This window comes from Streptopelia decaocto (genome assembly GCF_964273445.1).
Source record: "Streptopelia decaocto genome assembly, chromosome: 10".
In the NCBI taxonomy this organism is placed as follows: Eukaryota; Metazoa; Chordata; class Aves; order Columbiformes; family Columbidae; genus Streptopelia; species Streptopelia decaocto.
This window is the reverse complement of record NC_138665.1, coordinates 3,481,400-3,494,345: the sequence shown is the minus strand read 5'-3', so window position 1 is coordinate 3,494,345 and position 12,946 is coordinate 3,481,400. Positions and strand designations below refer to the sequence as shown.

General features: G+C 40.5%; 1 protein-coding gene across 3 annotated transcripts in view; it reads left to right on the top strand.

Annotated features, from left to right (window-relative positions):
• Nucleotides 1-12,946, top strand: part of ATRX (ATRX chromatin remodeler) — an 87,319-nt gene that overhangs the window by 24,987 nt on the left and 49,386 nt on the right. For all 3 annotated transcript variants that reach the window (XM_082061880.1, XM_082061879.1, XM_082061881.1), the window contains 2 exons: nt 960-3,877; nt 9,303-9,378. In XM_082061880.1, coding sequence (XP_081918006.1) covers nt 960-3,877; nt 9,303-9,378 — 2,994 coding nt within the window. The remainder of the gene's footprint in view (nt 1-959; nt 3,878-9,302; nt 9,379-12,946) is intronic.

Below are 12,946 nucleotides of genomic sequence, written 5' to 3'. Positions count from 1 at the left end.
CAAGGGCAAGTGTAGAGTCTTGTATCTGGGTAGGAACAACGCCAGGTTCCAGTATAAGTTGGGGAATGACCTGTTAGAGAGTAGTGTAGGGGAAAGGGACCTGGGGGTGCTGGTGGACAGCAGGATGAGCATGAGCCAGCACTGTGCCCTTGTGGCCAGGAAGGCCAATGGTACCTGGGGTGGATTAGAAGGGGGTGGTCAGTAGGTCAGAGAGGTTCTCCTTCCCCTCTACTCTGGCCTGGTGAGACCACATCTGGAATATTGTGTGCAGTTGTGGCCCCTCAGTTCCAGCAGGACAGGGAACTGCAGGAGAGAGTCCAGTGCAGGGCAATAAAGATGCTGAAGGGAGTGGAGCATCTCCCGTGTGAGGAAAGGCTGACGGAGCTGGGGCTCTGGAGCTGGAGAAGAGGAGACTGAGGGGTGACTCATTACTGTTTACAGATATACAAAGGGTGAGTGTCAGGAGGATGGAGCCAGGCTCTTCTCGGTGACAACCAATGATAGGACGAGGGGCAATGGGTTCAAACTTAAATTTGAGAAGAAACTTCTTCTCAGTAAGGGTGACAGGACAGTGGAACAGGCTGCCCAGGGAGGTTGTGGAGTCTCCTTCTGTGCAGACATTCCAACCCGCCTGGACACCTTCCTGTGTAACCTCATCTGGGTGTTCCTGCTCCGGTGGGGAGATTAGACTCAATGATCTTTCCAGGTCCCTTCCAATCCCTGACATTCTGTAATTCTGTGTGATTCTGTGATACCTTAATTTTCCAGCTTTCCAATTCTCAATTGAGTGCTTTTCAGTCATGCTTTTAATAGTGTTTTCAATTAATGGATATCTTTTTATCACCCGAAATTTCAAAATGCAAATTCTTTATCAAATAGTGAAAAATATGTGAGCTTCTCAAATTTGTCACCTTGTGATATGGAGATAAGACTCTTATATTTCTTATGTCTCATTTCAGGTGGTGTGCTGAAGGTGGAAATTTGATTTGCTGTGACTTTTGCCATAACGCCTTCTGTAAAAAGTGCATTTTGCGCAACCTTGGTCGAAAGGAGTTATCGACTATATTAGATGAAAATAGCCAGTGGCACTGCTATAGTTGCCAGCCAGAGCCTTTGTTGGACTTGGTCACTGCCTGTGACAGTGTCTTTGAAAATTTAGAACAGTTACTGCAACAAAACAAAAAAAAGATCAGAGTTGAAAGTGAAAAAAGTAAAATATATGACCATACAGTCAAGTTTTCTCCAAAGAGAAATAATTCAAGTTGTAATGGTGAAGAAAAAAAACTAGATGATTCACATTCAGGTTCACTAACACATTCTTATAAAGCACTAATGATGCCAAAAGACTTGCTTAAGAAAACAAAAAAGCTTGTTGAAGCTACAGCAAATCTGAATTCGAGCTTTTCAAGCTTTTTGAAAAATGCTGCAGAAATGAGCCCAGCTGTGCAACTTTGTCAGCTAAAAGCTTATAAATCTGTGTTGAGTGACATGAAAAAAGCTTGTCTGGCACTAGAAGAAGGCCTGAACCTGGAGATTGAAGCTTTGACTGTTAAAATCAAAGATAAAAATACCAAAGAGAAAAAAACTGACGTTAGAACAGAAAAAAATGAGGTGAAAAAAGATGAAGGAAAGGAACATGTGCCATTAAAAGAGGATGACACCGAAAAGACAGGGAAAAAAGTATTAGAACAGCCTGACGGTGAGCCCATGGATCAAAGTGTTCCAACAATGGAACAAACGGATAACAAGCGCACTTCTGGGGAAGATAAAAGGTCTGGCAGAAATGAAGAACCTCAGTATGAACCTAATAGTACAGAGGCTTTAGACATGGATATTGTGTCCATTCCCTCATCTGTTCCTGAAGATATTTTTGAGACTCTAGAATCTGCTATGGAGGTTCAGGTTGCATCAGAGGAGCAAGACAATGGAAATACAGGAACAGATCACGAGACTCTAAATTCAAATACGAAAGTGAACGCTCCTGTGAAAGATACCAAAGGTGGTACTAAGTTAAAATCATCGGCTAAAGGGACAAAAGAATTGATTGTAAAATTAACTCCTGTTTCCCTCCCAGAGTCTCCAGTTAAAGCTGAAAATCCAGACAGCCATCTAGAAAAGGGAAATAAGGATGCTGATGTAACATCTAAAGCAGAAAATTCCGATTCCGTAAAAGAAAATGATGATGCTGGCAGTAAGCCTTCCCCGGAGAATGAAGCTGCCTCACCTGTGGAGGAATCTGATCTCAGGAGATCACCGCGCGTGAAGACCACTCCCCTGCGGCGCCAAACGGACATCAACCCCTTAACATCAAATTCGGAAGAAGATAGCAATGACACCTGTAATGACAAACGTAAGAGGAAATCATCCAAACAACCAAGGAGGAAAAATGATAAAAGAAATTCTTCTGACAGTGCTGTTGATGGTCCTAGCCCTAATAAACTTTCTAAATCAAAAAAGCCATTTGCATTAGATCAGAGCTCAGATTCTGATGAGATGCCAGCTGTTCTTAAAGAAGTTGCGATGATGAGTCACAGTTCTTCGGATATTGATAGCAATAGTGAAGCACCAACAAAAGATCAGAAGGCTTCAGGTTTTCTAAAGGATCAACCAGTAAAGGATGAAAATGGAAAACGAAAAAGAAAAAATTCCAGTTCTGGTTCCGATTTAGATGCTAAAAGAGGCAAATCAGCTAAAAATTCTGCTGCTGCTAAAAAGAAACGACAGAACTATTCAGATTCTTCAAACTATGATTCTGAATTAGAAAAAGAAATCAAAATTTTGAGTAAAATAGAGTCTGCAAAAAAAGCTAAGAAAAAATACTCGCGAAAAGAAGAGAGTTATGATTCCTCTGAAGAAGAGCAGAGGAAAAAAGTAAGTAGTAAGAGAAGGTTAAATGTGAAGAAACAGAGAGATAAATCTTCTGAAGAGGATGATGCTGAGAAGTCTTCCCCAGAGAAGGAGATTAGTCGTTCTTCTAAAGATAAAAAAACTGCTAAGGGGTCAGCTGCTAAGGAGAGGATAACCAGAGACCTAAAAGAAAAAACTGTCAAGGGAAAGCGGGATGAGTCTTCTGATGCTGAGAAGTCTTCACTGGAGAAAGAGGAGAGTTATCCTAAAGGTGTCAAGAAAACTGAAGATAAGAAGAGCAAGGATAAGAAAACGAAAAAGGCACTGGAAGATTCTTCTTCAGAGAGTACTGAGAAATCTACAAAGAAAGAGCATGATTTAGATTCTTCGAAAGACAGATTCAAAAATAAAAAAGGAACTGAAAGCAAAGCGAAGCAATCTGAAAAACTGAAAAAGAAAAGTTACAAGAAAGAACAAGATGATTCCTCATCTGATGTTGAAAAGTCATCTCCAGAGAAAGGAAGTTGCAATTCTTCTGAAAATGACAAAACTCAAAATCAACCAGCGTTTAAAGAAAATAAAAGGAGGAATTTAAGAGAGAGAGTATCTAAAAGAGTTCAAATGGATTTATCCTCTGATGCTGAGAAATCTCCTCTAAAAGAGGAGAGTTCTTCTGAAGACGCTGTGCGAAGTAAAAGGCAAACTAAAGCTAAAGAAAAGAAAAAAATAAGTCACAAAAAGAAAATTTCCAAGAAGGAACAGAATGACTCATTGTCGTCTTCTGATGAGGAGTCTTACGAAGAGAGTAAGAAAAAGATTAAAAGAGGGTCGGTGAAAGAAAGTAAAAAGGGTAACTTGAAAAAGAAAGAGTCAAAAAAGAAGGTGGTTGTCACTTCGTCTTCCTCATCTGATAAGGAAGAAAATGATGAACAGAATTCAACAGGGGATGGAAGCAGTGATGAGCAGAAAATTATGCCAGTGACTGAAAACTTAATGCTGTCTGCTGGTGCAGGATTTTGTCAGTCATCAGGTGTGCAAAAGATATTCATCTAAAAGTATTATTAATATGCTAATAGAGGAAATTTGTAAGATTTGGGTAACACTTAATGTAGAAGTTTAAATATTCATTTAAATGTTTGCAGCCGGTCAGGTTTCCTGATACTGACTCGGAAGCGCCCATTTCAATTTGTGCGGCCTGTCCCTTGTGGATAAAAGGATGTCACTGTAAATGGAGAGGCTGGAGACGCTGCAGTCTGTGATTCCAGCCGGTATTTCCTTGCAGCACTGCTTTCAAAAGCCTGTTCCACGCTTTGGCTGCCCAGATACTGTTCAGCAGAAGCTGGTTGTAAGCAGCAAGTATCTGGTGAACTCAAATTTGTCAGCTCCTGGTTTTGCACTGGAGATGGCTCTGGAGACTGGTGGCATTGTGGTGTATGTGGTAAAAATCAAGCAGATGATCTTTGTGCCTCACAAGACCCATGTAGCCGTAGAGCAGCTGGTATTGGTTAACAGAAATCTGCCGTTGCTTATTGTTTTCATAGCAGGTTTAATAGTAATAATTATTTTTCTTGCCAAGATAAAACTACTTCATCAGTGTCTTATATCCTTAGGAAATTCAGAACTGCTGAATTGGAAACTTAGATTTAAAGAACTTAAAAAGGAAGGGCAGTTTTCACATTACATGGACGTTAGCCATGTTTTTAACAAATAAGTTTCAACTAGGAAAAATGAAATCTCTTTGCTCTTTTAATGACCATGACAGGTATCTTTTATTCTGTTTGTTTAGGAAGTCAAGAAAGGGAGCCAGGAGACCTGCGTGGTTAAACAGGGAACTGCTGGGTATGCTCAAGTGGAAGAGGAGAGTTTCTAGATCATGGAAGGAGGGGCTGGCCACTTGGGGAGAATATAAGGCTGTTGTCAGAGGGCGTAGGGAGGCAACTAGGAAAGCTAAGGCCTCCTTAGAATTAAACCTGGTGAGAAGGGTCAAGGACAACAGGAAGAGCTTTTTCCAATATGTGGCAGAGAAAACTAACACTAGAGGCAATGTGGGCCCACTGATGAACGAGGTAGGTGCCCTGGTGACAGAAGATACAGAGAAAGCAGAGTTACTGAACGCCTTCTTTGTCTCTGTCTGCTCTGCCGGGGGCTGTCCTGGGGAGCCCCGTACCGCTGAGGCGCCAGAGGAAGGCAGGACAATGGAGGAGTTGCCTGGGTTGATGAGGACTGGGTTAGGGAGCAGTTAGGCAATCCGGACATCCATAAATCCATGGGTCTGGATGGGATGCACCCGCGGGTGCTGAGGGAGCTGGCTGAGGTCATTGCTGGACCGCCCTCCATCATCTTTGCTAAGTCTTGGGAAACGGGAGAGGTGCCTGAGGACTGGAGGAAAGCAAATGTCACTCCAGTCTTCAAAAAGGGCAAGAAGGAGGACCCGGGTAACTCTAGACCGGTCAGCCTCAGCTCCATCCCTGGGAAACTGGTGGAACGACTTCTCCTTGGTGCCATCTCAAGGCGTATCAGGGATAAGAGGGTCATTAGGGCCAGTCAACATGGCTTCACCAAGGGGAAGTCGTGCTTGACCAACCTCATTGACTTTTATGAGGACAGAACAAGATGGATGGATGATGGCAGAGCGGTGGACATGATCTACCTTGACTTGAGTAAGGCATTTGACACAGTCTCCCACAGCATCCTCACAGCTAAACTGAGGGAGTGCAGTCTGGATGACCGGGTAGTGAGGTGGACTGCAAACCAGCTGAAGGGAAGAAGCCAGAGAGTCGTGGTCAATGGAGCAGAGTCCAGTTGGAGGCCTGTATCTAGTGCAGTGCCTCAGGGGTCAGTACTGGGACCTATATTATTCAATATATTCATCAGTGATTTGGAGGAGGGAATAGAGTGCACTATCAGCAAGTTTGCTGATGACACCAAGCTGGGAGGAGTGGCTGACACGCCAGAAGGCTGTGCCGCCATCCAGAGACCTGGAGAGGCTGGAGAGCTGGGCAGGGAAAAATTGAATGAAATAGAACAAGGGCAAGTGTAGAGTCTTGTATCTGGGTAGGAACAACGCCAGGTTCCAGTATAAGTTGGGGAATGACCTATTAGAGAGCAGCGTAGGGGAAAGGGACCTGGGGGTGCTGGTGGACAGCAGGATGAGCATGAGCCAGCACTGTGCCCTTGTGGCCAGCAAGGCCAATGGTACCTGGGGTGGATTAGAAGGGGGGTGGTTAGTAGGTCGAGAGAGGTTCTCCTTCCCCTCTACTCTGCCCTGGGGAGACCACACTGGTGAGGGTCCAGTTCTGGGCCCCTCAGTTCCAGAAGGACAGGGAACTGCAGGAGAGAGTCCAGTGCAGGGCAATAAAGATGCTGAAGGGAGTGGAGCATCTCCCTTATGAAGAAAGGCTGAGGGAGCTGGGGCTCTGGAGCTTAGAGACGAGGAGACTGAGGGGTGACTCATTCATGGTGATCAATATGGAAAGGGTGAGTGTCAGGAGGATGGAGCCAGGCTCTTCTCGGTGACAACCAGTGACAGGACAAGGGGTAATGGATTCAAACTGGAACACAAAAGGTTCCACTTAAATTTGAAAAGAAATTTCTCAGTAAAGGTGACAGAACAGTGGACAGGCTGCCCAGCGAGGTTGTGGAGTCTCCTACTCTGGAGACATTCAAACCCACCTGGACACCTTCCTGTGTAACCTCATCTGGGTGTTCCTGCTCCGGCGGGGGGATTGGACTAGATGATCTTTTGAGGTCCCTTCCGATCCCTGACATTCTGTGATTCTGTTTGCCGCTAACGGTGTTTCATAGAACTTTCTGTATGTGACTGTTAGTGTAACTGTTGGCTCAGATACAGTAGTTTGCGAAGCTGCAAGTAAAATGAATAAAATGGCAGTGTATTTATGAAGACAGCGGAAAGGACATACTTGCATTTTGGCTTTCCTGGAAAGCCCTTGTAGGCAGACACTAAATGCAAAATTAGATGATTCTCATTGTAGTTTCTTTAAAATCAAGACAAACAACAAAAAACCTATACATGACACCCTGCCTCCAACAGACAGAACACTCAAATTTTAAGTTAAACATAATGTTCTTTTTTCCTACCAACTTGCTGCTGACCCACTTGCTCCTGAAGTTTTCCTGCAGTTTAGTTTCTGGAGAGTTGTTACTCTTTGCCAGTGTAGAGGTTACTTTTCCCAGGTGCTGTGCTGCTTTGGATTTAGAGCCCTGTAAGAAAGCAAAGTTTGATTCATGGTGTTTTGGATCATTGTAGAGTGACAGCTGGAAAATAAGTTTCTTATTCTGCATACTATATAGCCCTTTAATGTCTATTTTTCAAGGTCCTCTGATGCAGTACATTTATTTGCATCTCCATGCATGCAATACTGGGACCTTTAGGGCTTTTCCTGCCAAAACCAAGTTTTCCTCAATGATGCCACTGCTGGGGGAGGTTGCAAATAATGAGTGGTTTGCGTAGTGATGAGCTGGTGTCTTGTGTGTGGTATAATAGCTGCCAGCCTGGTAAAACACTCTCCCTAGCTAGTTGATTGATGGTTCCAGGTGACAGTAACCCATATGTAACAGTTCTCAGCATCACTGGACCATCAAAGAAAAATACTTTGAAAATAAAATTGCTCAGGTACAGTGTATGTTCACAGACTTGGTATTGAAATGGTCCAGGAGGAAAACGTTGGTTGTAATATATCAGATGGTGTCTGAGGCAGTGGGAGCAGTTGTTTTATTTGCAAGTCACAGGTGGAAAGATTGGATAATTATTGGATGGGACAGACAGATAAGAGTGTATAAATTGGAAAAATTAGATAGTGATGTGGGATGATTGACAATAAAGTTAGACTGAGAGAGTATTGGTTTCTTTTAGCCTGGAGAGAGAATGCTAGAAATGGGGAGTCTTAATTGCTGTCTTCTAATCACCTAATGAGTAGTTATAGAGAAGGCTGAGCCAGATGCATGACAGAATAATGAGAGGCTGTGGATACAAGTTCTCGCAAGGAGAAATCTGATTAGATACTAGGAAAAAAATCTGTAAATTGAGAATGGTCAAAGCCTGAAACTGGTTGCCCTGTAAAATATTAAAATCCTTGTGCTTGGAAATATTTAAAACTTGACTGGCCAAGGCCCTGAGAAAACTCACCTCACTTTGGAGCTAGCTCTGCTGTGAGGGTGGACTTGGAGTAGGTGGTGTCCAGAGGTCTCTTCCAGCATTACTTATTGTATGGGTCTCTGAGAATCTGCCTTGGTTGTATTATTTTAAGAGGAGCCAAACTTACATTTTCTCTTCAGTTTGCTTTTGGCTTAATAGGTGAATAAATAAATGAGTCTTTTTTTGTGTCTGAACAAGGTAGGTAGATCGTTGAATGAGACTTAGCATCTGGTTTAACCAACAGGATACTTACGTTTATCTAAGCCTAAGAGTGAGGAACTTTTTGTGAGAATCTCTTTTGCAGTCCTGTGAGATATCAGCCTCGTGGTAACTCCAGGACAAGAGTATGTTTAAAGCGACTCGGAGCAAGCCTCTCACGGCCTGGTTTTAGTGCACTCCGCACAGGTAGAAAACAAACAGTAGAGATTAGGAATGAGCGGATCTCAGCTCAATAGGATTTTAAGGTCCCTTTTCCTCAGCCTAATTTTAATAATTAGATTTGTTTTACCAGAAGAACAAGAGAAAAGAAAGGGGAAAGGCTTGGGAGTGTGCTAGAAATAATGTGAATTCCTCAGTTCAGCCAGGAGAGTGCAAAGGAGTTCAGAGGCAGGTATCATACTGTGCTGTTCTTTCTCTTTTATGTGTCCCGTGCTCTTGGGTTTGATGTGTTACCCATATGAGACAATACTTGCAGTAGGGATAGCACGAGTAGTTTTCAAAATGTAAGTCTTCACACAGGCACAACAGATGTACGTGCATTGTATTTGATACTCTGAAAGCAAAAATAGACAAGGATTATCGTTCTCGAGTACTTCTTAGTGGCAGCAGAGGAGCTTGTATGTTTGGTGATTCTGTAATATATTTATTTGGATCTTCTTTTCAATTTACACAGATCAACTAGTGGAGCTTCTGAAATGGAGCTAGTAACTTCCTAGGAAACTTAGTTCTTAAATCCTAAGTGGAATATTCAGCCTCTGGATGTTTTGGTGTAAAATAAAAAAAATCACAGTATGTGTTGTAATAAGGAGCTAATTGCAAGTTGTGTGTAGTAGCAAGCATAATGTGAGTTAAAGTGCTGCCTGACAAACCAGATACTTTTATTAATAAACATTTTTGGTTTTGTATGTCAAGATATGTAACTGACTTTTTTGTTGGCTACTGGAAAAGTGGTGGTACTACCAAGCTATTTTTATGTGGGGATTCTTGACGGAGAGACTAGTTTGTATGCTGTGTTGTTTATTGCTGATTTTACATGTATTAAGTGTTCATGGTTTTTTTTGGTTTCCCCTTCCTTCCTCAGGAGATGAGGGAGAGACTAAATCAAGGACTGTTCCAGTGGAGGAGGAGGAAGATGACGATGATGATCCCGAGAATAGGTATGATACCATCCGTAAGATTATAACACACCCTAGGCGTGGGCGCAAACCGGCGCAACGGAAGAGCAAGCAGGTTGTAAAAACCACGACTGCCTGCCTTGTAAAGACTCGCTCACGGGCTTCCCGCAAGTTTGAACAAGGGGCCAGAAAACAGGCCAAAATCCAGAAATCAAAGAAAGTTTTTAGAAGTGCGAGCTAACACACCTTGCATAGGGTGTGTTATAAATGCACTACAGCACGGTCCATTTTATGTTCCCATTGCAAGTATTTCATTCAGGCAGGTAAAAACCTACTGCTGAGAAATGTTAATTTCAGCTAGTTTTATGAATAGAAGGTAAAAATTTGCATCTGTGCAATATGTAGTGCTGAAATATTTGCAGATTGAACTTGGTTATTACTGTTACGTAATTTGCTTTTTAATTGAAACACCTTTTCTCAATAAAGAGAAAACACAAATATGGGGAAAGCAGTATTAGATATTTTCAGTTGTTGAATAAACTGAGTTTTAATTCATTAAGGAATACCTGCAGTGACTAATGTGATAGCTAAGGCGCTGATTCTACGAGCACTGTGCATAGGCTCAACTGGTATCAAAGAGATTAATTATACATAACAATTTTAAGTCTTTGCATAGATTTTTTAGAATTGTGGCTTATATGTATTGCTTCAGTTTCAAGTTCAAGAAAAATGAATCCTTGTAAGGTATAATATAGTTAGACATGTCAGACTTCACCAGTACCATTGTAGCTATCAAAATTAACCTGGCTAGAAAATGTAAAAGCTTCTTTTCCTAATGAGTGAATGCACAACATGAAGTATCGCTCAATTGCGAGCTGCAGTTTCATTTTGGAACTTATTGTAGTTAGACTACCGAGTTCAACACATTTTTACACAGTATTTCAGAACCTTTTTTTATCCATATAGCATGTATGGGACCAGCTTCATAGCTTTGCACAGTTGCTGATGGAGCCTTTTTCTGCTTCTGAGTGCTTTTATAGCCTTTACAGAGCTCAGTTTGGCATCGAAATGTTGCTGCTGATGTAGTTATTGCTTGTTTTCCGTCACCGAATTTTAATCAAATAATTCAATTTTTAAAGAAGGATGCTCTTAGGGACTCGACAGCACAGGATCATAAGCAGAACATGTAAACTTTGGTAACAGGAGATCTTTTTAAAACTTTTTTTTTCCTTTTTTGTTTTGTTTCTCAAGTGTTTCTGGTTGATAACTAAACCAATACACTTTTGTCTAGGCTAAGTTCTTACCATAAAAATGTTACTGACAGATATTAGTTATTAGTTTAAGAGCTATATTGGGAATTGAGTTAACCCAATTGATAACAAACAAATCAGTTATGACTTTGAGTTTGAAAGATCCATTTCTGTACTTTGTTTTTAAGCTGAAGCATTGTTGGAAGTTTTTATTTAGAGAATAATTTGAATATATATTTATGAGATGGGGAGGTATTTTGTCAATAAACAGCTTTGTCAACCTTCAGACCTGTTAACTGGTGACTGCAGTCTGATTTTACATTCATCGTGCATTGTACTTGGCACCAAACCCAGATATATAAAATGTAAAAAGATGGAACAAATTTCAAGACATTAAAAGCTTGTTCTTCTGTTTACTCAACACAAAGTGTTTAAATAGTTTACCTATTATTCAGATAAGTTGCCTATTTTCTTCCAGGCCAAAGAGGGTACGTAGTAGTGTGGGGACTCTCGTGTTTGCAAGTCCTTAGTTTAGATGTTCTGTTATTTGCATACCTTTGGATGTGCATGACATGAATATTAATAGTCTGGAAATTATCTTTGCCAAAATGCAATATCTAAGTGAGTCATAATGTGACATACAGTACTGTATGGTTTCATCTGATATTGTGTAATTATCTATTATTGGTCCTTCTGATCTTATCAATGGTACTGTTTTAATGTGTTTGCAGTAGTTTTGTTTATTAAGAAGTTAATAGTGTATTCAATGCAGAATGCCTTTAAGTATTTGATGGTTGCAATAAATTTTTGTAAAACGTTTTTCTTGTCCAAGCATTTAATTTAATACAACTCTGACAGCTTGAAAATCGGACTGTTTCAACGAAGACAGTACAGTATTTAGAACAAGGTGTTTGGCAGTTTTCACTATTTTTTTAAAAAACATGTATGACATTTCATCCAAATACTCATCTCTTAAAATATTTGTTACATGGTTCAACATTTTTGAGTGATATACCAAAGGCCCATTTAATTCAGTAGTGTTCTAGCTGAAAGAATGGTGGCTTTTATTAGCCACGTAAAAACGTCCTCCCCCCACACACCCCAAGAGGCTTGTTTTGGGCACCCTTATTTCTACATATAATTAGTAGGTATTTATGGGCACTACGCGTGAGTCAATATAATCTAATTGGTGGTAAAACGTCTTGATATTTAACTAATATTTAAAATTATGACTTTGTAAGAAGAAAAATTATTTTTACAGTGGTAGATTGTCTCACCAAGATTTTTGACAATCTATAAATGAGTCCATCGCATTTGCACTCTAAAGTTCATGAATAACAATGGTGCAAATTGTCATGTGGACTTAACTCTGCATCATGAGAGGCTGCACCTACTATTCCATTTTTGCTGAGGTGTCCGAGGGATAATTTTAAATAGTACTATACTGTGACTACGCAACTCCTGGGCAACTTCCAGTTTGCCTGTCTCTTTTAAAAAATGTTCTCTTCTAGCGTAAGTTAAAAAATGTATAGTAACCAATTCATTATTTATAAATTTATATTGTTGGTGTCATTCTTACAAAGGTTAAACATTTGAATCCTGATTTCTATAAAATGATACATCTATAATGTTATTTTATTCTGGAGTTGTTTTTATATGTCCTGGTTAAGATTCCAGTCCCATTCTGTAAGACAGCGTATAAATACGTGTTGGGAAAACATCCTTTATACAAATTTCACATCACATTTAAAAAGATGGAGTGGGTAGGCAATGTGACGCGCTCAAGGTCACAGCAGATAAGTGGCAGAAATGAATGAAATGCAGAAACAACTTTGGTTTTTTTGCTACCTGAAGTCCCATGCTGGAGCTCATTGCTCTCTGTGCCTCTTAATTTATGTTTATAGTGTTCAACTGTTACATCTAGTTGGCCAAGAATATCTTTTATGTCCTTGACTCAAGTAAATATTATGGTGTCTCTTGGTTTTCATGGGCTTCTCTGGAAGAATGTGAGCAGGGGAGCTTTCACACTATCAGAGCTTATTTTTCTTGGTACTTGCAGTTGGATGCTTATCCAAATATTAAAATGTTAGCTAGCATGTGAAGCCTCTTAGCTTAGAAACCTGGTCACTTTAAATGTGTTTCTGTCTTCAAATAGGAATGTGACATATTATCTGAGCCACATATAATTTAATTTAAAACCAGTTTCAAGTGTCCAGTACTCGTGAGCCATTTGTTACGTCAGTCATTTGTCAGATGCATTTACAAGACTTAATCTGTTTGATTCTAATATTGCTTACACTTTTAATCCCTATCAGATACATAGTTATATTAAAAATAGGGATCTTTAAAATTCTGAATGT